This window comes from Siphateles boraxobius, unplaced genomic scaffold, assembly GCF_051911475.1.
Source record: "Siphateles boraxobius isolate OS27281-9 unplaced genomic scaffold, OSU_SipBor_1 1, whole genome shotgun sequence".
Taxonomy (NCBI): Eukaryota; Metazoa; Chordata; class Actinopteri; order Cypriniformes; family Leuciscidae; genus Siphateles; species Siphateles boraxobius.
The window spans coordinates 25,760,796-25,787,594 of NW_027508699.1; the positions used below are offsets into that span (position 1 = coordinate 25,760,796).

At 37.7% G+C, this 26,799-nt stretch overlaps 1 protein-coding gene across 1 annotated transcript in view; it reads right to left on the minus strand.

Annotated features, from left to right (window-relative positions):
• b4galt2 (UDP-Gal:betaGlcNAc beta 1,4- galactosyltransferase, polypeptide 2) overlaps window positions 1–26,799 on the minus strand; it is a 147,637-nt gene that overhangs the window by 11,696 nt on the left and 109,142 nt on the right. The window contains exons 4-5 of the mRNA XM_077231373.1: window positions 15,501–15,688; window positions 12,156–12,278 (exon numbers count right to left, since the gene is read on the minus strand). Coding sequence (XP_077087488.1) covers window positions 12,156–12,278; window positions 15,501–15,688 — 311 coding nt within the window. The remainder of the gene's footprint in view (window positions 1–12,155; window positions 12,279–15,500; window positions 15,689–26,799) is intronic.

The window sequence follows — 26,799 nt, forward strand, 5'->3', positions numbered from 1 at the left end:
GACCACATTAGCATGCAAATTCATTTGGTAGTTTGTAACCAGTTCTTTGTAAATTTAAATCAACTGTAAAACAAGACTGTGCATTATGGACGGTGCAAAATACTTCACCTTAGAAAAAAGGACTATGTAGAGCGATGGTGCTTTGATATATACCATATTTCCATATATTTAATAATATATTAATGGGATTTATGGGGTATTCTAAAGTACCAAAGTATTAACATGAGCCAAAACATTATAACCAGTCAGAGGTGAAGCGAGAACTGGACCTGGTTCAATGAGTCGGTTGAGGGAGTGTAATGCTCTGGGCAATGTTCTGCTAGAAACCATTCATGTGGACGTAAATTTGACACGTCACCGCAGACCAGGTACACCCCTTCATGACAATGGTGTTCCCTGGTGGAAGTGGCCTCTTTCAGCAGATAATGCACTCTACCACACTGCACACATTGTTCAGGAATGGTTTCAGGAACATGAGGAAGAGTTCAAGGTGTCGCCTTGACCTCCACAGTCCCCAGAAATCAATCCCGATTGAGCATCTGTGGGATGTGCTGGACCTATATATACATACATACATATTTTCTGTGCTATTTGTGTTAATATTCGTGATTAAGTCAGACCCAGGACTTATATTATCTGATTCTATGATTCAAACCACAAAACCACGCAGCGATATTATTAAAAATCATGAAACATTAGGCAATGAGAAAAGTACCTTTATACCTTAAGAGTCAGGTAAACTTGTTCATTTTAATCATTTTTTTTGTCTTGCTGTCCAGTATAATGCTTTAAGAATAATTCTAGCTACATTTATTGAGGTTCATACTTATAAAGAAATCTATCTATCTATCTATCTATCTATCTTATATATATATCAATAAAAATATGTATTCATACAAGTGAAAATAACTATTCCAATTTTGTTCTGAAAAAAACAAGATTTACTATATTATAACATTTTAAAGATGCTTAAATAATTTACTGGACAAGAAAAAAATACTGATTATGACAACTATATTTTGCTGTCTAAGAACATTGCCTATTATAAATATCTCATATCTGTTTTTTACTCAACTGCATTGCTGGACATAAAACTATTTTAGCTCGTCTGCTTTGATTTGAGATTTGACTGGAATCAGTTCAGTTTCTAGGTATTTGAAGGAGGCATAAAAAGGTGACAAAAAAGCTCAAATAACCGTGTCCATGTTTGTAATTACTATTTGGATGGCTCCTGTTCTGGACACCTGCAGTAATTTGGCTAAACAGCCATAAGCCTCAAGTAAGATGCTGGATTTGTGTTCATTATTATGCATATTATACACACATATTCGGCGAGCATTTTCATATCATACTGGGCGATTCGTTCGCAGCAGTGTTCCTTGAACTCTCTGGCCTTTCACGCACGGCTCAGACAGCTATGATTACTCTGTGCGCTTTTGAGAGTCGTCTGATTGGGGGAAAAGCAAAATGCTGTGCAGTATAAAGACCTTAGAAATCCATGTCGAAAATATGAAAGATTTGTGACTTCTTCCTCACTGCAGAGAAAAATTATTATTTTTCGTTTTTTTTGGGGTAACAAACAAAAAAAGATGCTACTAAATTAACCTCAGCCTTAGAGGCAAAGAACGCAGCAAAACACCTGATGGAAGAGAGGCGAAGTGGAAAATAGGTGGGGAAACACTCATTACTCAAAAAAAAAAAAAAAATACAACCAGAACAAGCATTACTATTGTACCATAATAGTGGTGGTATATGATGAAATAGCTAACAGTGTCTCTATTAGCCAAAAAGTCAGTTTTTTATTTAAGGTAATGTTTGCCTGAATGCTGATGTAATAATGAATAGTGTTGACTGGAGATCTGTTTTTCCTTGATTGAATTAACTGAGAATTTTCCCAGATGTCCTTTCTTTCTTTCTCCCTGCAGTTTGTTTAATTGCAATAGACCCTAGGAGTGGAGGGGAAATGGAATCATTACTATTACTTCATTTCTGGCTGGCAGTGCAGAAATGGGACAGGAGCAGGAATAAAAGATAGGTCAGAGATATAGGGAGTGAGACAGACAGACAGAGGGTGAGGAAAGAGAGGGAGTTAGTAAGAGAGAAAGGGAGGGATGGAGGAGTGGTTATACAATATGGCAGAATGACTGACCTTGTCTGGCTTTCTTCTTCCATTGCAGCCCTCCCCAAACACACTACCCTTCCCTCTCTGTTTTTTTACTCAAAAACATACAATAAAAAAATTGTACTTTACTGATTACTGTAAAGTATATACTGTATAATTCATAATAGCTTTTTAATACTGTACATAAAGTTGTATTTAATATGTTTGACTGTCACATTATGGAGGACTATGAGTGCCAGTTAAAATTACAAATGAATAGATGCATTTAAACAATTTCTACTTTTAAAAATATTTTTTATAAAACATACAAATTGCTCTCCTTTATTCTTTTGTTTTTTCAAAGGTTTGCATGTTAAGATATGCATTATTTTGTTGTATGTAACTAACGTTTTAAACATGAATCAAATAAAATTATATATATATATATATATAAAAATATATAAATGCGGGTGGATTTCACCAGTGGCGTGTAATGCAGTCACTCCAACTAACTACTTTGAGTTGAATTTTATATCATGTATCATACTCGTGTATCTCTACATGCCCATGGAGTGGCACACAAACTCAGACTAGGACTGTTGAACGCCGTCAAAAACAGACTGCTCGTTTTAGTCCAGTCTTCCCAAGAGTTGTTCACAACTATAAAATTTCAACTTAAAATCCTCAGTGGAGCACACCTGTCTACTGCCTTACATCGTCTCCTTCTCGCTGCACTGTAAGGGAAATATCTCTCCAGGGTTTCCATCCTCTCCAACTACACAGATGTTGAAAATCAAAGAAAGAATGATGAGCTGTTTCTCTGTCCACATGGCTAGAGGGGAGAGCAAAACTCCCCAAAGGCTTTTTTTAACTTCGCTTTTTGTTTCCAGCCAGTCTGATGGAACATTTGCTGTGCATGAGGCCAGGACACAGTCATCTGAGTCCACAATCCTCCCTCACACACATCCCTTTGGGCCATTTCTATCCACAATGACTTCACTCTACGAATAGATGCAGTCATGACCTTCTGTCCAGCTTGAAGAGCACGATAGTGGCTGCTCTATCCATTAAGAAGGTTTTATAGATAATGCCTCTTCTGGTGACTTATTATTTTAAAAATAACGTTATTATGAAGCTGCCGTAAGATTAAATACTTCTTGATGGCAATTATAAGGGATTGTCTATGTCTGCCGTCCAGATATTGATCATAAATAGAAATACTGAAAAAGGACGCCAAAACACAGCCAATGAAAAAATAAAGCATTCATAAATTTTTTTTACTAAATCGTGAACTAAATTTAAGCAATACTGGTCAAAAGTTTGGTTTGAGTAAGATATATATATTTTTTTATCTATACTAATTGTATTCAGCAAGAACACATTAAATAGATTAAAATTGACCTTAAGACTTTTACTTAGTTACAAATATATATATATATATATATATATATATATATATATATATATATATATATATATTTTTTTTTTTTAAATGCTGTTCTTTTGCTCCATTCAAAGTGTCCTAAAAAAAAAGTATCGCGATTTCAACATAGATAATAAAATGTTTCATGAGCACCAAACCACAATAATTCAAATTAGAATGATTTCTAAAGGATCATGTGACATTTAAGACTGGAGTAAAGATGCTAAAAATTCATCCTTGCCATGACAGGAATAAATTACATTAAACATATATTAAAATAGAAAAGTTATTATAAATTGTAATAATATTTGACAATATTACTGTTTAATACTGTATTTTTGTATGAAGAGCATAAGAGACTTCAAAAATCTTAACACCAATCTTTTGATTGTATAAAATGTAGATGTTTAAGTCAATATATAATATATGTTTGTTAATTATATTAAAAAAGCCATTATAATCATGTCATAAAGAGTATGACATGGCGAAAATATTTACTAAACTTTATTTTTATTTTCATCAAAAGACAAAAACTATGACCATAGCAAAAACGGTGTAAAAGTTAACAGTTTCAGTGCAGCTGCAAAATGAGACAACTATCCCAGTCATCCATTATATACAAAAAACAAGGGCAGAAATGGCTGCAGTAGCTTCTTGCCAATGGTGGCTGACCTTTCCTACTCCATTTCAGTGTGGCATCTTTGATCAGGCCTACCACCAGTTCTTCCTTACGGCTAGAAAAGACACTAATGAATCAACTGTACTACTGCAGGATCAGTAGTGCAAGTAGTAGGTCAGTAGTACAGCAAGAAACAAGGATTCTAACCACTAAAGCCAGCTGCCTTCACAAAAATAAACTAAAAACCCAGTCCACAGAGATGGTCCAGGTACAAACAAATGACTCTCCTAAAGCAACACTTGCAGAGGGGCACGTCCGCACAGACTGACAGATTTTAAGAAGCTGGGCTGCAGAATTTCGAGCCTAGAGAGGAGGATGTTCATTGGCACTTGGGCTCACACTGTCAGACTGGAGAACTTCAAATATGTGGGAAGAGAGGAAGTTGTTCTTTTATTTTTATTTATCATTTATATTTTATCATTTAAATTGTATAAAATTATTTTAATTAAATGCTTTGCTTTAAATGTGTGCTGTATTTCTTTCAATTAAAAGTCACTTCATTTTTGATCTTGCTTTGTCGTGAAATTAATTTTCTCGAGATCTTGACTTAAAAGTTGTTTTCTCTTGGTTTTTCCTCACCATTTTTTCTTGTTTTCTTGGCATTGACTTTATGGTGTAGGGTCTTGACCCATCAGACACACACTAATTATTCATTATATACAAAGGTTTATGAAACTCCAAAACTAACATCCCAAATGAAACGAACACAAGGGCAGAAACAGTGTCATGTTACAGGGCTGATAAGGAGATTTTACGGCCTCCACAGGAATGTGGCCACGTGCACAAGAGAGAGACAATGGGAAGACAGAAACCCTCTTTAAAACAGACTTTGCTGCATTAATCGTAGACTAACTTGTAACACTAACTTGTAACACACGCTTTTAAAATAACTCTTTTGATGCTACATAAAGAATTAAGGGACCAGAGACTTTCACGTTTCAATGAGCCATGTGTATTACACCACAAATCACCATACAGTCAGTAAACATAAAACGTTCATAGTCATTCAGTTGCAAGGGAAACATCCAATAGTTCAGACTTTTTGTAGTAGTGTCTTTGGCTACCAAGGGCTCAGTCTTAAGAGTAATAGGCGCAAGATGAAACAGTACTTAAGTGCAATGTTGATGAGGCCCCATCTACTTGAAACTGAGTTTCCAAGTGGTCGTCGGTAATGGGAACCATTAACACATTTAACCATCTCATTTACATAAACATTACCTACCAACAAAGTACTAACTAGAGCACTTACATTTGAGTTTGGGAACCTCAGATTCCTCAAATCAAAACACAGAGACAAAACACAAGACAGCAAAACACAAGACAGCATTGGTGAGAAGGCTTCTCCATGTGGTTAACACATCCTTCCACTCTCATACTACTTCTCCTAACCTTTTTTATGCTACCAGGAATCTCACTGGCTAGAGTGCCCCTAGTGACAGGATTAAATATTGCACGCACACAAAGCTAATGGGACAAATGTAACTGTAAAACTGTTACACACTGATCTATAAATGAACATGCTTCATAGCATTGTGTAAATGATTTACTGTCTTGTGTACTATTATGTATATATTATGGTATGTACCTTGGTATACAACCAACTAACGATCAATGTAACCTCACCTGTCTCATGCCTCCTACCTAATTAATCCTCATTTAATGACTCACACTTTGATGTACATCACCTTCTTCTAGAATGCAGTGTGGATGTGTTATATCTATCTGAGCATTAATGAAGGTATAACCACGCTAGGGACAAAGCCTCGTAAATTAACTAGAGCAACCTTCCCACTCGGACACTTCACCTTGCTTATTGGTCCAGTCAACCCTTAGGGGTTGGATCTTTCTCAGGCATTATTAGAGACAGTCCACATGTGACCTCCCTCTGTTAGTTTTTTCATCCAGCCGCAACACTGTTTCTGGTGATACTGGGGAACCCCCTCCACGGGGGGCCCAGCAGGCCTTGATCCAACCAGATATGGGCTCATGCAGGAGAGAGAAGACTCTCTCACAAAGAACCAAGGACAATCTCAGGAGTTTGGAACCAGGACTCCAACCAACAACGACTCCAATCACCCACTCTTCCGACTTCCTCACTTCTCCTGGGTGCTCAGCGTGGACTCAACAGGGCCCAGGGCCCCAAGCCTTGACCAAACCAGCCATGTGCTCATGGAGAAAGATAACTTTCAAACAACTTCCACTTGCAACTGCCGGAACCCTCAACGACTTCAATTTTCCACAACTTCAAGAATTTTTCCCACTACAAATGCAAGTATTCAATTCAATGAAATGTGAAAATGAAATGCTGTTGGTTCTTCTCATAGTAAGATGGATCTTCTCCATCGTTACATGATTCCATCTCTCACTCCTTTTTCCTACACATGTATTTCTGTATATATGTGTGTTAAGTTTGTTTATGTTTATGATTTAGTTAATAAAACTTATGCACTTTATGTATTTGGTTCTGATTCGCTTGCAATACGAAGTCCCTTTACGGTTTTTGTTCTTGCTACATGCTGAAAGCGCTGTACATGCTAAGAAATAATTATTCTTCTGTGGCCATGGAAGATACCCTTTTCTTAGAATAAATTAATAATCAAAAGAGTTCGTTGGAAGAACTGATTAATTGATTGTAATATTAATTTAGCCATATCAAGTTAATCCAATTAACTGACCCAAATATTCATAATTAATCATAAGTTATTATTGATTATTAATATTTTCTGGAGCTAAGTTCCTTACAATGGATAAGTTAATTTGTGATTAATTCGCTTTCGAGAAGGCGGCTACAACTTTATTGTTGTAGATACACTCTGCCATCACAAGAAAACAACTTTTGTTTTGTTGAGATCTTGTCTAGACAACAAGAAAAAAAAAATTAAAACATGGCCACTTAAGGCTTCTGACATATAATGCAATAAGTTCATAGACATGGATAAGTGTGTACGTTTAATATTTACACTACCGTTCAAAAGTTTGGGATTAATTTTTTTCTAAATAAATTATACTAGCTATATTTAGCAAGGAGCATTAAAAGTGAAGACAGATTTATAATATAAAAAGTTTTCTATTTTAAATAAATACTGTTCTTTTGAACATTCTATTTATCATAGAATCCTGAAAAGAAAAATCACCACAGCGCGCGCACACACACACACACACACACACACACACACACACACACACACACACACACACACACACACACACACACACACACACACACAATGGGGAAGCAGCACAACCATTTTCAACATTCAAAATAATGAGAAATATTTCTTGAGCATCAAATCAGCATATTAGAATGATTTCTGAATTATGTTATGTGATGTGACACTGAAGACTGGATAATGATGTTGGAAATTCAGCTTTGCGTAAAGAAGTTATTCACCAGTGAGAAGAACGGCACTTTAAAAGCATCTAGGGTTGAGCTAGAGAGATATTTGGAGGAAACGCATACAGATGCAAAAAGGCATGAGGCTATGTCAATTCCGTCAGGCATCCCACCTGTCAATCCACCAGAATACCAAATCCACCAGAATACCATTTTCATCATCTCCAGGGCCTAATGGAGTTCCGTATAGAGTGTACAAGAGTGCTTCAGGAGTTCTACGAATTCTGTGGAAATTGATAAAAGTGGTTTGGGAAAAGCAGGTTGTACCTAGAGCATGGCCCCGAGCAGTGGGAGTCTTTATACCCAAAGAAAAAGATGCTACAAGCATCAGTCAGTTTCGCCCTATTTCACTATTAAACGTCGAAGGCAAGATTTTCTTCAGCATTATTGCTCAGAGATTGTCAACCTACCTATTAAAGAATGGCTTCATTGACACTTCAGTTCAAAAAGCGGGCATTCCAGGATTCTCAGGATGCTTAGAACACATCAGTGTTATCTGGCAACGAATTCAATCAGCTAAAAAGGAGAGGATGGAGCTCCACGTGACATTCCTGGATTTGGCTAATGCATATGGTTCAGTGCCACATGAGCTTCTTTGGGCATCATTTGATTTTTTCAGGGTACAGATGTCGATAACAAATTTAGTGAAACCCTATTTTGGAGATTTGCAATTTAGTTTCTCAACTCCAGAATTCACCACTACATGGCAATGCTTAGAGGTTGGAATAATGGCAGGATGCACCATTTCTCCACTGGCTTTTACCATGGCAATGGAAGTAATCATTAGGGCATCAAAATGGGTAGTAGGAGGAGAGCGCTTGGCTTCTGGGATGCGTCTACCACCAATCAGAGCATACATGGATGACATGACAACCATGACTACAACGGTAGCCTGCACTAATCGGTTATTGGGGAAGTTAACAGATAATATTGAATGGGCACGAATGCAATTTAAGCCCTCTAAATCAAGGAGCATCTCAATAATTAAAGGCAAGGTAGTAGATAAAACATTCTTCATTAATGGTGAGGCAATACCAACAGTTTCTCAGAAGCCAGTGAAGAGTCTAGGGAGATGGTACGATGGGGATCTAAAGGACACAGTTCGAGTGGGAGAAGTTAGACGACAAGCAGTGGAAGGGTGAAAGAGCATAAACAGCTGTGCTCTACCAGGCAAACTGAAACTCTGGTGCTTTCAGTTTGGTCTACTGCCAAGGTTGCTCTGGCCACTGACTGTGTACGAGGTTTCTTTGACAACAGTGGATAACTGGAAGCGTTAATAAGTTCATACATCAGGAAATGGTTGGGAGTTACACGCTGCCTCAGCAGAGTGGGACTTTTTATTAAAGGAGTATTGCAGCTGCCAGTCTCTGCTTTAACCGAGGAGTTTAAGTGTGCCAAGGTCAGACTGGAAATGACTTTAGCAGAGTCACGCGACAAATTTGTAAGGGAGGCAGCCCCTGTGGTAAAAACTGGTAGAAAGTGGTCAGCAAAGAAATCTGTAGTAGAGGCAAAGGATGACCTTCAAATTGGGGATATCGTGGGACAGGTACAGCATGGAAGAGGGGGTTTTGGGGTTTTTCAGTTTAGCTCATCCTAAATGGCACAAGGCAGGCCCAGCTCAAAGGAGGAAGCTGGTAGTCAACGAGGTGCGAAAGCAGGAGGAGAGGATGAGATGTATAAAGGCCATTTCCCAGGCCAAGCAGGGAGAGTAGATGAGATGGGAGAGTGTGGAACAATGCAAAATGGGCTGGCAAGACCTTTGGTCAATGGAAGAGAGTAGGATCAGTTTCCTTATTAGGTCAACATATGATGTTCTCCCATCACCGCAGAACCTAAATCTCTGGGTAGGGAAAGGATCCCTCTTGTCCTTTGTGTTCATCACCTGCCACATTAAGGCACATTTTGACAGGATGTAAGGTGGCTCTTAGCCAGGGTCGGTTTACTTGGCGCCATGACCAAGTATTGCGATGTTTGGCTTTAGCATTGGAAGGCAAGCGTAGTATGACCAATAAGTTGCCGCCTGTTCTTGCAAAACATTACACGCAGAAGACAATATTCCGAGCAGGTGAGCAACCACCAAGAAAAGGTGCTAACACCAATTCTCGCCCAGGACAACTGGAAGCTGCTAGGGACTGGAAGATGCTGGCTGATCTTGATCAACGGCTTATTTTTCCACCTGAGATTGCCACCACTAACCTACGACCAGATATTGTTTTGTGGTCTGGATCAGCACGCATTGTTCAACTGAGAGAGTTAACAGTGCCATGGGAGGATGCGGTAGATGAGGCATATGAGAGGAAGAAACTGCGGTATGCTCATCTGGCCACTGAAGCAGAACAGCGAGGATGGAGAGTCCAGGTTTATCCAGTGGAAGTGGGTTGTCGAGGTTTTGTGGCACACTCTACAACCCGGTTCCTCAGAGACGTCGGATTCAGTGGCCAAGAGTTGCGTCGCACAGTAAAGAACTTATCTGAAGCAGCAGAAAGGAGTAGCAACTGGCTGTGGTTGAGACGGAAAGATTCTAGCTGGCTGTGTATAGGCCGCCATGCTACGGTTTTTTGAAAACTTGAAGAGTCTGTTGGTTTTTTTGTATAGGTTGTATAGTATTTACAGTCATTACGTTCCTGTGTATATTGCGTGAATGACGGGTGGTTGGGCAGATATTGTGTTTTGCGGTAGGTGGTATGCCATACGGAACCGTTGCCACTGAAACTGCATATTAACGCACCAGTGGGGCTCGACAGCCTTAGTCAAACGGGGTTGGCGCGTATGGTTGGGTTGCGGAGAGATTGTGAGATTGTGGTTAGGTCTCAGCAGCAACTGTTGGTTTATTTGTATAGGTTGTATAGTATTTACAGTCATTACGTTCCTGTGTATATTGCGTGAATGACGGGTGGTGGGCAGATATTGTCTTTTGTGGTAGGTGGTATGCCATACGGAACCGTTGCCACTGAAACTGCATATTAACGCACCAGTGGGGCTCGACAGCCTTAGTCAAACGGGTTGGCGCATATGGTTGGGTTGCGGAGAGATTGTGAGATTGTGGTTAGGTCTCAGCAGCAAGAGGGAAGTAGAGGTCAGTAAGCTGGGCTGAGTTGAGTGGGGGACGGAGGGGGGTGACTCTGGGACGCCAGAGTCACTGTCGAGCCCTCTTGAGGTGTCGTGGGCTAGTCGACAAAACACTGAGGACGGAAGGTGCCCACTTGAAGACCCTAGAGATGTGCCCTACTCAGCTCAATCCAGACGGTTGTCATGGGGGGACCGCACTGTGGTTGCAGCCATTGTGTGTGTTGACGCGTGTTAACACTAGACAGAAGGAGATTTACATCACCATATGGAAAGAAGCGTAAATGGATGTAGAAGCATAGGTTACTGTAAGGCTATGTCTTAGTTGGTGCTTATCTTGGCGAAAGCAGAGTACAAATCAGCATGAAGTTGTAACATCTACGCTCGTGTAATGGAAATCTTGCCACCACAGGAATAAATACAATTTTAAAACATATTAAAATAGAAATCCGTTATTTTAAATTGTAATAATATCTCACAATATTACTGTTTTATAGTATTTCAAAAATACTGTAAAACAGTAATATTGTGAGATAGTATTACAAATAAATCTATCCTTGGTGAGCATAAGAGACTTCCTTTGAAACATTAAAAAAATCTTACCGACCTCAAACTTTAGAATGGTAGTGGATAAATTTTGTATACACATCAAATGAAACCGAAATTTAAATATCTCTCTCTCTCTCTCTCTCTATATATATATATATATATATATATATATATAATAAGAGCCACAAAAATAACACAAAAACTCCTTCAAAACAGCACTGAGTTATTTATATATCTCAATAAAAACAGCTGAGTTCAGGAGGAGATCTCAGGGGAAGCTCTTGCTTGTTTATATCAAGCTATAATGCTTATTTTTACTTATATAATCTATCTAATTGTGTCACAAAAGCAGTTGGCAAAGGCAGAAAAAGATAATGGTGTGCTTTATCACACATCCAGTTTCTGCCATATACTATCAATGCAACTCCAAACAACTGAAAAGAGTGACATATGGGACATTTCTCCACGAGTGTTATCGCTGTTGCAAGAGCGTGTGTGCCCTGATATACTGCAGGTTTTGCTCTCTCATCACCTGAGCGGGGGAAAATGATAGCTAGTGAACACGCAGCTATTCATTATCTGGAGAGACAGGCATCAGGCAGCAGAGCATCATCTATTCACACGTTTCTGTCTGGACATGGTGTAGATTTGTGAGCGGCGAGAATATATAGCAGCTCCCTGCAGAGATGCATAACCCAGAGAAAGAAAAAGACCTAGAAACAGCGCAAGGACACTGTTCAGCGACAAAGACACTGTTTCTGATGACGCATGCTTCCTCATGACTTTTTAAAAGCCTGTCTAGAACATTTCAAACACTGTCTCAAAACAAAATGACATCCCAAAAACAGGAGAAAAGATCTGACATTACTTTTGTTTTATCGTGACTTTAAAAGACCAGGGCTAAGGCACTTAAAAGAGAAAGATGGCATATTTATGGACTAACCTGTTGTATATATCATCATCTTCACCTCCCCAGCCCCAATACTCATTTGGGAAGCCATTGATTTTGAGGAACTGTTTTCTGCTAAGGCCGGACACCCCTCCAAAGTACCCTGCATAGGGCAGCCTGCAAGAAGGAACAGACCACAGTCATTTATTCAGTTGATACACATTTCAGGATTAAATCTGAGAGCTTTTGATACAAGTCTAGAGTGGAAACATCATTCTGTAGGTTCAGTTCTCTGAACTGAGCCCTTTAGTCAACCTACCGAACCATTCGAATTTGACAAAATTGCATCTTGTATGAGTGATTCTAGAGAGCCACTGAGTCCTCCCACAGGGGATTCAACATTTTCAAATGATATCTGATCCTTCTTTCAACTGTCTTTCATCACTTCTCTCCTGGCTGCCATCCCTCAGGCCTGTCAGTTAAGCTACACAACTCTAAGAAGGCCCTGTAAAAGCTTATGTGCGCCATAAACTGTAGAATCCATCTCCGTTTGTAGGTATACAGCTCACGGTGCAAGAGGCTACTGTCAGATGAGAATTATCAAAGGAATCATCGTGTACACAGGATTAAAGGCTGATATAAATATACATACTCCATTTACGATTCAAAAAGGATGAATTAAAAGGCCTTGGTGGTTCTCAGAACTAAGTCATGTTTTTGACCTTTAAACCACAGAGCGATATAATACCCCAGCTTTATATTTCAAGCAAGTCTTCGAAGCCTTCAAAGAAATGCTTTACTGAATGAATACAGTCTGGAAAAGCATTGAGTGGTTGAAAACATTGTCTCCATGTCTTCTCTTTTATGAAGCCCACTGGGCTATGGGCTGGCAGGTGCATCATGGGAAGCCGCCTGAGGTTCGCCTTTGGCTACTGCAATGTGTTACCAATGACAGCAACCACATCCACCTACGCAAACAAATGTGCGACATAAGGGAGAAAGAGAAGCAAGAACCTACAGGCATGCGCGCACATACACACACCAGCATTTGCTTGTGCACGCAGCAACCTCGCGTTAAAAGACAACAAGCAAAAATTAATGAGGCCATCTGCTACAGCAGCAGTCTTCGCAGAAACAGTATGGCTGAAGTTTCTTCACACACTCATGGTCTGAGAGCATGCAATTCTCTAAAGGTGCCCCACTTATTAAATATGGCAACATTAAGGCCTCCTCAGATTGGAGAAACAAACCAATAGTGTGAATCACTCACAGAGAAAACGGAATTACTATCCCACGGACAGCTGAAGGCAGTTCACGGCTCGGAGAAGGTCAGTGGCAATTGTTTAGTAACATATTGTCTGGCTGTCCGCAGAGAAATAAAAACCAAGTTCAAATTTTCCCACAACACTAAGCAGGTACTGTAGTTTTGTTAACTGTACGTTAACTGTAGCTTTGGTGAAAAGTGGCTCAGAATAAAAAATTAAGGAAAACATTGGGTCTCACTTCACTAATAATTGTGTGGGTTATTTCAAATTTGTACACACAGGAGAGTTTCTCACGAAAAATCTCTGCCTAATTCACAACACGTTCGTACGCACATTAATTTGTTCTTAATATCATTCTGATGTTAGTGAATTCGGAGTATTCTAGATGAGCGGCCTCGTGCACAAGGTTAGTCATTTGCATAAAACATGCCCAAACCATCTCCATATAAGGGCTTTCCGCACACACTTTCCTTGCAGCCTTTCGTCACTCTCGTCAAACTTGCAGCTGTTTGCAGACACGCTCTCGCCCGATCCTCGAGCAATGCCAAGTGTGCCATTCTCACCAGTTCTCACAATAAACACATTTTATACAGACCCAGATTACAGACCTCTCCTTAGCCAGCTACATACCCTTATATCTGCGTTATTTAGAGAAACTTTGCAGCTGAAGCTATATAATTTTATATGCGGATTATATAATAAAATTAATGCAACATACTTCAATATTATTATAATCGTGTTCAGAAGTTATAGGCTATTTCATCCTAACACGACTAGAAGTCCGTACAGAGTAAGTGCTTTTTGCGTACGTGTGGTTTCAGTTGATCCTAAATTTTTTTCCGCAAATTTCGAATACATTTTATTACGAATTTTTTGGGTGAATTGTGATTTGTTCTTAAAGCCGCTTGTTATGCACGCTAAGTGAATGAGACCCCTCATTTTCTTGTCAATGGCCACTGATGCTTTTAAGGCAGTCAATAAACAGGTTGATTTTACTGCCATACAAAAGCATAATGCACTAGGCTACTAACTGCACCAATAAACAAACTGATATAAATATATAATGTATACAATAATACATAACCAATTAAAAACATACAAATATAATAATAATATATTATCATCATATACTTATTATTTGGTTGTTTATAAATAAATCAAAATAACATCAATAAATAATAAATTAATAATGATAAGAACTTTTTAATCATGTTAAAGTAACTATTATGTTACACATATCAATTCAACTGATTGGTGACTAGTTATTGGACTAACTTCACTGCTTACATTTTAAGATAGAGGTGTTCCCTTTGTGTGAATGCAAGTGAATTTCCAGAGGATGGCAAAAGAAGGCACAGAGTTAAGATTGTCTTGGCCCTTTCAGCCCCTCACACAAAGACAGGAAATTAAACACCATGGAGCAAAGGCCAACGTGTCTTCTTGCCGACAGAAGACAGACAAAATTAATTTCAAGTTCGACAATATAAAAAAAAAAAATTAAAAAAAAAACATAATATGTAGAACCTTCACCAGTGTTTTAATATCTCCAGCTATTACATTTAAAGAGAACTGGTCTGTCTCAGCTAAATAATTGTCTGCCTTGAAAAATGAATACATATGCTTGTGAAAGCTCCAGGTCTGTCTAGACTGCCAGAGCAACTGACAAATGAACTTTTGATACAGAATAATTCAGCTGCATTTCAAGATGACAAAGTGTCGTAAGACATATATCTTTGCTAGTGGAAAAAATAAGAAGCAATTAATCATCAGAAGCGCAGGCTTTGACAGACAGCCCTCAAGCTTTGGCTGTTTGATTAACTGACTCTGTTCTCTGCAAAGAAACAAAGACAAATACAGACATGGCGTCTATTAATATGTATGTAAATAGCAACAAATGCAGCACGGCATATTTGTAATAAACTCAGGCAAAGCCACAATTCTACAAGGATATTAAATTCATATAAAACATGCCATTGCTTTTATTTTATTGCATTTCCAGGCTTTATATGAGAGTTCTGATTATTAATGTATCAAAATGGACCAGAATTATAAAAGTGAGATAAAATGATATATCATATACAGTGTGTCAACAGATTCCTGCTCTTTGTGGTTCCCTCAATATTAAATATGTTACCTGAAGCCGAATTTGTCCATGGCAATGGCGAAGTGACGGGGCTGGTCATAACAGTGGTACAGGTTCCGGTCATCCATAGGGATTAGGTCCACATCACTGAAAATGAAGCAGTCGTATTCTGCATCTTTCAGAGCCTCTGTGTAGCCAACATTAAGCAGCTTGGCCCGATTAAAGGTTTCCTCACCAAGCTGAAACATAACAGAAAAAAAATAAAAATAAAAATAACAGCTCAATTGCTGTAACAGGGAAAAAAACAGGAAAAAACCCTGAAACTCTTTATTGTGATTTTATATCTCACTTTATATAATGATCATCAGAATGAAAAATGAACATATAATAAATTTATTTAAATATGCCATTATAAATGTATACATTTACCGATAAACACTTCACAATAAGGTTGATTTAGTTAACATAAGTTAATGACTTTTGTTAACACTAAAAATTAAAAATAACTCTACAGCATTCCTTAATCTTAGTTCATGTTTATTTCAATATTTACCAATATATTATTGAAATCAAAAGTTGTATTGGTTAACATTAGTTAATGCACTGTGAACATGAAAGACAATGTATTTATATTAACTAACATGAACGAAGATGAATAAAAACAGTAACGAATGTTAACAGATGAGACCTTATTGAAAAAAGTGTTACCATTATTTAAAATTATTTAAAACAATAATAAAAAACATCTAATTTGGTGCAATAAAAGTCTATAAATACGTTGAATGGGAGGCCATTCAACATCACAACACCATGTGGTGTCTGAACTAATAATCCAGTGTGACAATAATCCCATGTAATCCTGTAATACCTGAGATTTGGCCTAATAATCCAAAGGTGTGATTTACTGCCACAAATCTACTGCCTTTTCAGCACAATGCCTGTGGATCTGCACTACAAAAGCAATATCAATGCATATTATGTGAGCCTTTGAAGTGTTGCATACACCGAACAACTGTGGCTGTAAACTGTGATGAACGACATTGGATGCAAACAGAAGAACCTCCCGAGCAAAGCTTTAGCAAGTGAAATCTTATTTCACCACGCTGATGCTAAAAAAGTAAGGGAAATAACTTGATACTAAGTGACTTCTAGCTTCTATCAATATTTATCCTAACTTTAATTAGGCCTAGAGGAGAAAGGAACTTCAATATACCAAAGATAAATGGAGAAAGAGCGAGTGGGGCAGATAAGGAAATATCTTTAAGAGACTTAAAATAGCTTCTTTTTTTCATCAGCAAGGGTGCACATTAAACATTACTGTGATCAGTTTTACTCATTTATTAAGATTTATTCCTTGTGAGGTGGCAGGCAGAACAGGCAAACACAGTGGCAGACGTCTGGTATTAACACACCTCGCTAAAAACGACAGGTTTATAATAAGGACATGCTCACGACTTAGTATTTCTCATCCAAGAAACCGGCTCCAAGACGGAGGATATGTGGACATCATGAACAGATGGTTTCGGAACAAAAAAAGTGTCATTAATTTTTCGAAAAGAGATCGTCGGAGCTAAGCAATCATTCTAAAGTTTCAGCTGTGAGGTGTTTGGCTCGATTTGCATGGCTCCAACACGCCATGAAGTAGGGTTGATTATGAGACAGGTGTAGTACCTTCCCCTCATTAGCCAACTTGCACCTGTTCTAAGTCATTAACCTCAACAGGGACAATGGCTCATCTGCGGAGTGTTATATTCAGTGGTGTAAAATGAAGTACAAATACTTTCTTACTGTATTAAGTACAGTTTTTGATTTTTACTTTGCTCAAATATCAATATTTTTGTTAATTTCTATTTCTACTACATATTAAAGAGAAAATTTGTAATTTTACTCCGATACATTTGTCCAGAGCCTTTCGTAACATTTGCAGAAAGTGCAAAGCAATCATTTCTGATCGGTCATAGCGATATCCAGTTCGTAAAAATCTTTTAAACAGTTTGGTTCCTTTGAATTCGTCAAACTGGTTCGTGAAGAGGTGTGAATGATTCATTTTGCAAATCACAAATATATCTCTTGAGAAGCACAAGCACTCAAGATGGGTAACGGCTCTCCACTAGTGATCTAAATTGAAGACGCTATTCATGTAAGTTTTCTTCTGTGATTATATGTTTTAGGCTTAAGTAAACATTTTGAAATTGTAACATGTATAATGCACCTAATATGTGCATTATAAATGATAAATTATAATATGTGTACTGTGTATAATTATTTTGTATATATAAATACGAACATATCCATGTATATATTTAAGAAATATTTGCATGTATATACTGTGTATATATATTTATACATAATTTAAATTATACCTTAATATAAATATTTTATATATACATAACACATTTTTCTTAAATATATACTTGCATGTGTGTGTATTAGTATATACACAATAATTCTACACAGTACACACACATATATTATGTAAACACAATCGTTTATTTCGGATGTGATTAATCGCCATTAATTGATGCCCAGCACTAATGATTTTCTGTTTTTATAAATTAGAAAGAGACACCAATGATCAATCAATGATTAAATGTATTGATGGTAATAATTAGAGTAAACAATTCTTCTGACAATTACTATCATAATTGGTAACTGACTATATTAATCCAGTTGTCGTGCCTAACAACGCCCTTCAGCCGTGACTTATTCACGATACAGCACAGCCACTCGTACCTTATTGCTTACATACATAAGATCTGTCCAATGTTTTTGAACATCTCTTATGCTAAAATACAGTAAAAACAGTAATATTATTATAATTTAAAATAACTATTTTCTATTTTAATATATTTTAAAATGTATATATAAAATGTTTTTCCTGTGATGGTAAAGCTGTATTTTCAGCATCATTACTCCAGTCTTTAGTGTCACATGTTTCTTCAGAAATAATGCTGCCTTCACGTGCTATACTACCGATTCTGGAATTGCGGTCAAATACAGGCTATTTTAGCTGTGTATAAAACATACAATACGCTTCAAATGGTTATTCATATATGTTAATATGCACTATTTTAACAACAAGACAAGGCGAAGTAGCTGTTGTGGAAAAAACTACCAGTCACTGCAGCTATTGTTCTCCCCTCCACCATGTTTAAAGTTTATGGCCCGCCCAACTTGGGAACCAGTGTGTCAAAATTATCCCCGAGCTTCCAAGAGGTAAATACAACTTGAGAGGGCGTTCACGTCCAATTTTAACTAGAAAACTTCTATTTATGATAACTCTGCTGATTGTATGTGAAGGCAGCCTAATTTTAATAAGCTGATTTGGTCCTCATGAAACATTTCTCAGTTTTATTAATGCTGAAAACAGTTGTGATGCTTAATATTGTTGTGGAAATTGTGATCTTTAAAGGGACTATGTGTAGTTTTTTAGGTATTTTATTATCTAAAATCAATATTTTTATTCATAAATATGTCCTCAATGGTGTACAAATACCTCTGCCAATTATCTGACTTATCCTCGTAAACGAAGAATTTATTATCTTTATATACATGGGACGGGTAGGTCCACGGAGGCTTCCATGTCGTTCTGCCATCTTGAAAAACTATAATAGCAGAGAGGGTCAAAAAGTACTAGGCCAACGCGTTTCCACAAAGCGTTTTTGTTCAGAGCCAGCGTCACTTAACTAAAAGCAGCAGAAACGGAGGAGCAGAGCAGAGAGAGGCGCTTGTCGCTGCCTCAGCAAGTTCAAAGGGCTGCATTGCACTGTTATTATTCCTACTGTAACATTAGTTTGTTCGTTGTGTCAAGTTGCAGTTTGTTTGAAATAACAAACCTGTTCACCCGAAGGAAAACTTGATGAAGTGCTATTAGAAGACATCCTGTCATAGCTTTTTGGTACATAACAGCTACCGTAGATGCAACACGCATTTGAAAAAGCGAGGCGCTGGAGAGCACAATTCGTTTGAATGCAAAATACAATTTCACCGCTAGATGGGAGAAATTACTACACAATGTCCCTTTAAGTAATAAAAAGTTCAAAGGAACAGCATTTTTTTGTAACTTTTGTAACATTACATACAGTTGGCCAACAGTGCATCCTTGCTTTTTTTAAATGCCTATTTGACATTTAGACAAATCCATACTGACTGACGTGGTAACACGAAAAAAACATGGTATTCTCTGAAATACTTTAGAGTACCATGTAAAATACCATGGTACATGAATATGGTTAGATAAATACTCATATAAGTTTGAACTATAACCCATTACAAAATGAAATGTATCTCCACTGAGGGTTGTTTCTAATTGCAGTCAGAGGAAAATCATTCTTAGCTCGAGCTCAGTGAATAAAACAGCCTCCCTCTTTCCATCAGTAGTAGTACCACACTGAGAAGTACGACCGTCTCTGTTTCTTAACCAAGACTTAAACCACTCAGCTTGAGGTCTGAGTCTCACATCGGCCTCCAGCTAGAGTCTCCTTCTTCTATAAGCTTATCGTAACCATGGCAGTTGCTCAATACTTGCTCTCTGAGAAGCAATTAGCTGTATTTTTTTTATCTGATGATCACACTGATAGCTAATCACAGTCCCTTGCTCGTTCTAAGTCATGAGGCAGGATTCCTATAGCGGCACACTCAAGGCCAAGCAGGGAATCCTACCCGGACTCAGTTGCTATGGAGACAGATTAGGACAAGGCTCATCCTGAGAGATTGCATTGTGCCTTTTCTTGTGCAGGTGTGTGTGCGCAGAGATGTGTGTGTGTGTGTGTATGTATGTGTGTGTGTGTGTGTGTGTGTGTGTGTGTGTGTGTGTGTGTGTGTGTGTGTGTGTGCATTATCAGTCCCCAGCAGGGCTGACCATATCATCCAGCATGCTATCGATGCCAGAGCTGAAGACTAGAGAAGAAGCGGGGACAAAAAAAATCAGGAGTGAGCCGGATCAACCTGAGTTACAGTGAAAGTGTGATCAGAGATAGAGTGAAAGGACATAGAGGAGAAGGAATTTTTTGGGCTAAATTTTGAACTTGCCTTGCTAAGATTTTCACTGGCCCCATATATATATATACATACATACACAGTGCTAATGTTCTTCCTTAAAATACAGGGTGTTTAAGTCAGTACACCCCTATGTTAAATTCCCATAGAGGCAGGTATATTTTTTTATTTTTAAAGGCCAGTTATTTTAATGGATCCAGGATACTATGCATCCTAATAAAATTCCCTTGGCCTTTGGAATTAAAATAGCCCCACATCATCACATACCCTTCACCATACCTAGAAATTGGCATGTTTTTTTCAGTTAGCCTAATAGCTGGTTTGATTTGCATTGAGAGATGATCTTATGGAAAGAACCCCATGCCAATCTCTAGGTATGGTGAAGGGTATGTGATGATGCGGGGCTATTTTAATTAATAAAAAAATGTAATTAATTAAAAATAAAAATCTGCCTGCTTCTATGGGAATTTAACATATGGGTGTACTGACTTATGCACCCTGTATTTTAAGGAGGAACATTTATTTATTTATTATACATTATTCATTCACAAAGAAAATTGGTGTCCTTAAAGGTTGGATTTTTCCTCATTTTTTTTAATTAAGATCAATTTCCAAAAGACGATTTTGGATTCCTCTTTTTTGTCACTTTATCATGGGTGTATTAACTTATGCTAAGCACTGTATGTATGTATATGAATACACTATGAATACATTATACATAATTAATAATAAAAATACAAAAATTGTTACTAATAATAAGATTAAATAATTATGAATACAAAATAATAATAATAAAAATTTTCAATTTTCATAATAGTAATTTATTTAATGTTTGTATTCTTGTGGTTTAATGATCAATTTACTTTTGTCAAAAATCTGAAAATAAATGTTATTCTCTTAAAAAAAAATAAACTGTATCAATATTAGTCCTATAAACGCAGTAAAGAATATTTACTAAACAGGGAAAATTAGCCTAAGAGCGCAATTCCAATTTGGGCGGTAAATAATGTACCAGTAAATTGATTAGCGCAAACCTTAGTAAATCACCTTGCGTGATTCATTTAAATACTTTCCTCCATAAATTTTGCATCAGAAAGAGAAACTCCTACAAATGCATATATGCAATACCGTCAGCCGCAAAAAAAAAAAAAAAAACTGTGTACACGTCTTTTCCACACTAATTTTTCCTTGCTGCGTGTCTTTAGAAAATGTCTTTATGCCAAAAGAGGGTTTGCACTGGCACAAGCTGTTAGTAAATCTGGCCCTATATCTTTAAGTCTGACAAGCTACAGTACAATTCTGACACCTGATACGGCTACTCGGACATTTTTACACTTGAGCTCTGGTTTCTTTTTTATAAAATGTGAGTACAATGAAAAATCCTGTAGAATTGAATGATAAGAAACTATTAATTTAGCTGAGGCCTTTATCCAACGTGACTCAGAGTACACTAATGACACAAACCCCTCTGCAGCAACCTGAGCATCAGTGTCTTAATCACAGACACTCCTTGCGGATTCAGGTTAACCAGTCCAGATGATGTGTGCCTATGCCACACCATCCCCAGAAACTCTATCTCACCTAAATGAGGACACCATATGTTGCACAAGCATGCTAAAGTCAACAGACCACTTTTAGTGAGTGTTTTTAACGCGCTACGTTTTGACAGGCTCTCTTGTTGTGACCTATTTTTGTCCTGCTCGCTAAAATTGTTTGTATAGTCAGTACTATTTCTAAAATACTCAGAGGAAATAACAGCTCTCTACAGAACTGCTGTCAAGCATTAAACTCAGAAACACAGCCTGACGCTTCTCGCTGTTGAACAGCTGTGCCGGGCCAGTTATCGCTGCTAACGCACTGCTGGAATTTTTGCTATTACACTTAGCTTGTTTTGGAAGTTGCTTTGATTTAGGAGAGCGTAGCCTCATAACTCTTCCTCCCTGCTACTGTACCTGACAACTTCTGTACAATGAGCAGGGCTTAATTAAAACCATGCTTTAGACATACGTTCATGTCTTATCAATGGCTGGATGAGAGGGTCTGAGCCTGAGGATGAGGCAGCGCTGGCGACCCGCCAGGCAAACTAATTTACAGTAATGAAACAGTGGCTATGGAAACTAAGAAGAAAGGCAGCTTACAGACAAACCCTAGCTATTTCTGAGAAATCAATTTGAGGTTGTCTCCATTTCATCAATAGCCTGGCATCACAAGGATTAGTATGGCAAAAAGACAGACGAAACGAGCTGCTGCTATCAGATGGATTCATTAGGCCGGATCAGAGCACTCTCTGCCAATTTGTTTCTTCTTTACTTCCTCCTTCCTTTCTTACTCCCTTCTTTCCTTCCTCACTTTCTCTCTCCTCCTGTCTATCATTCTTCATTCCTAACAATCTTCATAATCTTTTCACTTTCCTTCCTTCCAGCCTCTATGGTTTCTCTCTCTTTCTTTCTCTCTCCCTTCCTTCCTTCTGTTTTCTTTCTTCTATCGTCTTTGCTCTCTTCTAACTTTTACTTTTCTTTCCTTCCTTCCTTCCTTCCATATTTCCTTTCCCTTCCTCACTTCCAATCTTTCTTTCTTTTCTTCTTTTCACTTCCTCTCATCCAGTGGTGGACCGCAACAAAGTATTAATCTGTTTTCGAGTCAACAACTCACTGATTCAAACGATCCGGTCAGATCGTGTCTCCAGTGATTCTGTCTCAAAATGAGCCAAGAATGGCAGATCCTCAGAGCTTGGGTGCGTGGGCAACTGATTGCGTGAAAAATAATTTACTAATGCCAAATTTTAGGATTTATTATTGTAAATGAAAATAATATTTAGGTCACAACTCCAAGTTGTTAGTAAACTATATCTGCTGTAAGAGGGCAAGCTGTTTAAGGCCATAAGAGATGCGTGAATGTGGTAATTGCCATCTGAATGGTAGGTTTTAGATAAAAACTGAACATAAGGTTGAAATAACGTAAATCAATGCCCATGCAGTAGGAGTTTCAAATTATGTAAAACTAGTATGTTTGCATAGCGTTCTTCTTAAAAAATCAACCCATTTTGCCCTATGTGACATCTGTTTTTATATTGTTTTACACATGTTTTTCCTCATTTCTATATAATATACAGTATGTTACTTTCGGTTGTTTGCATACTTCAGTTATCAGTAGTAGTTATCAGTGTATGACAAGATTATGTATGACAAGGTTTGGTAATTAAAAATAAAAGTTTTCTTACTTGCGGATCAATACATATTAAATGTCTGCATAATCTTGTTTTATTGACTAGAGCTGGCTTCTAGTCAAGTAGCCAGTAGCCAAAAATTCACAACAATTCATAATGTTAAACTGAGCAGTAACCTATTAAAGCTCTATCTAGTGTCTAGTACATTACTCTCTGCTGTCTCAGACAACGATATATTTTCCGGTCGGCCACCGTAACTTCTGTTGGTTGCAATGTGCAACCTCGGCACAGGATGCAACTAAAAATTACACAGTGCACCTTTAAGTACATTAAAAAGTAAGAACATTTACTAAGGTAAAATTAAAAAGGAGTACTCAATACGTTAACTGGAGTAATATTTTATTAGGGTATCTGTTATTTTACTCAAGTTCTGATTTGTGTACTTTGTCCCCTACTGCTTTTATCTCATTGACTGACTTCCTTCCTCCTATCTCCCTCCTACGCAGATGCAGATAGAAATATATAATGGATAAAGCATTTTATGGTGTATCGAGAAAATAACTATTCAATGGTAAGAGGGTTATTGTTATTTTCTCCAGTACTTGAGAGGCCAATGAATTATTGCTGTTCTATCAGTGCACCATTTAAATATGGATTATCACTGGGCCTACATCAGCCTTTGAGCAGATTATTACAGTAAGCCTTACTAGAGTACACAACACCAGCGCCCACGTTCACATCGTCCGAAAGACGCAAAATCTATATGATATTCTAACAGCCCACAGGGAATTAGGAATTTTTCATTATAAACAAATCACTCAAACAAACAGTGAGGATGCCTTCTCTCACCAAACTTTCTCTCTGCCAAGCATGAGGCTTTCGAGTAAAAAGAAAGAACGGGGCATTCTGGGTTGAGCTACTGCAACTGCGAAGGTCAGAATCACTTCGCAGGGAGTACGATTTTGATCACATCCATCATACGACTGCAAAATCAAATGCAGTGACAGACAAACTCAGTGATATACCGTTCCTTAGTCTTGCGTAGCCAGACATTCAGACTGATGGCAGAAGCTCTGGAATTCATAGCAACTTTAATTGGCCAAGGACTGCCGAAGAGGCCGTCTGACTGACATGTAAAAAAACCAATCACATTCAACCAATTTTGTTCAACATCATGTTTAAGGGTCTATGGTTTCTCTCTCTTTCTTTCTCTCTCTCTCTCTCCCTTCCTTCCTTCCTTCCGTTTCCTTCATTCTATCCTCTATTCACCACTCTTTCCTTCTTTACGACTGCTTTTCCCCAACCTTCCCTTTATTTCTTTACCTCTTTGCTCTCTTCTAACTTTTGCTTTTCTTTCCTTCTTTCCTTCCATATTCCCTTTCCCTTCCTCACTTCCGATCTTTCTTTCTTTTCTTCTTTTCACTTCCTTTCATCCAGTGAAATTCTAGCCGTTCCACAACTCTCAATGACTAATTTGGGTCTTCGTAATATACGCACACCCTCCATTGCCTTCAGCGGGTTGGGGCCAGATCTGGTCAAACAAGCAGTATAGAAGATCTCAACCTCTTTCTGGGTGTTACTGAATGAATCATACACTGTGTTGCTAGCAATCAGCTTACATTAAAGCTATCAGAATACCTGCTGTCAGCTAATAAACCATAGAGAGTTGCTGCAAGTCCCCCTGTCAAAGTGAATTACTGCAGTCTTCAGTAACACTTGTGGGCAGATGATAACTCTTCCTCTTCAAGAAAAGGGCTCTATGTTTCTCCATATACCCAGTTCAACCAGGCCTTGCTAATTTGATTTTGATGTGTTGGTATTAGTCCAGTGGCTTAGGATACATGCCATGTTTCTCTCTTCTTTTTCTTGTTTATTCTGAACAACACCACCACAGGGATCTCATGCAAGAAATCACAAAGCACTATGGGGGACTATTAATCATTCTGTGCTAACAAGGGACAATATGCATGTCCAGTCAACTTTTCATTCCCTTCTGTGTTTTTGTGAACTGTAAAGTAAATGATAAATTACAAAGCTTGATAGTATCACAAGGCAAGAACTGGCATAACACTTGCAAAGGAAGTCTCCAAAGTCTGCCTCTATTTCTCGAAATCCTCCATCGAAAAGTTTACAGCACACCTTTTCTTGTTAATAGGACAGATTTTCTTTGTGCCTTGAGAAGTACACTCAGAAAAACAATGCTAATTTGGAGGCATTACTGTTCGTGGTCATAACTTTTATGAAAAACTTTGAGAATAAAACAACTTTTAGTAAAATCTGTAATTTCCATGTCAGACGCAACCGTTTAACTTGCTGGACAGTTAAAGAAATTTCCTTTTTGACTGAGGGGGATAAATATACATAGACTAGATTTTATGAAGGAGGACTGAAGTTAAGTCGAGATGTGGGTGAGCATGAGATGCATGCTAATGTAATGTAATAACATCGCTGGCCTCATTTTCGTTAATCTGTGTGGCTATTGGGGCTTGTAGGATAAAAGAGACCCTGCACATCAGCAGGTGATTAATATATACTCAGCTGTCAACCGGTATGAAATTCAGATAAGTTGCACAGCATGAAGAGGCTTCATAAACCAGGCTTATGAAATAAATGTGCTACAATATAATACTGGGAGACAGGTGGGCCTTACATCAACGTTCTTCTTTGACAGGCAAGTGTTCAGATGTTGGGGGGAGGGAAATTTCACAGACCTATTTTAACTGCACAGTGTGAACTGTGAAAATGTCAAACATCTTAACAGCTGGGTTATATTCATAGCCAGTGTCTGGCAATGGGATGTAAAGGTCCTTGTTATGTAACTTTGTTAAATTCTATTTGTATTTCTAATGTCTCTGAAAGATTCCTTTTGTGCTGAGAATTTTTATTTATATGAAATTTATATATAGTCCAATAAAGACTTAGTCATACTTTCAGAGTTCTTCACAGAAAATGCATCACCCTAACACACTATAAAGCACTGTTAGCTGTTTCACAAGTTCACGCATTCATACAAATCAATATGCAGGAAATCTTGAAATTCCCTTTAAAGGATATATATATATATATATATATATGTGTGTGTGTGTGTGTGTGTGTGTGTGTGTGTGTGTGTGTGTGTGTGTATGTATATATAGCAAAATTATTTTTATTTACAACAAATATTTTAAAAATACATTTGATAATTGC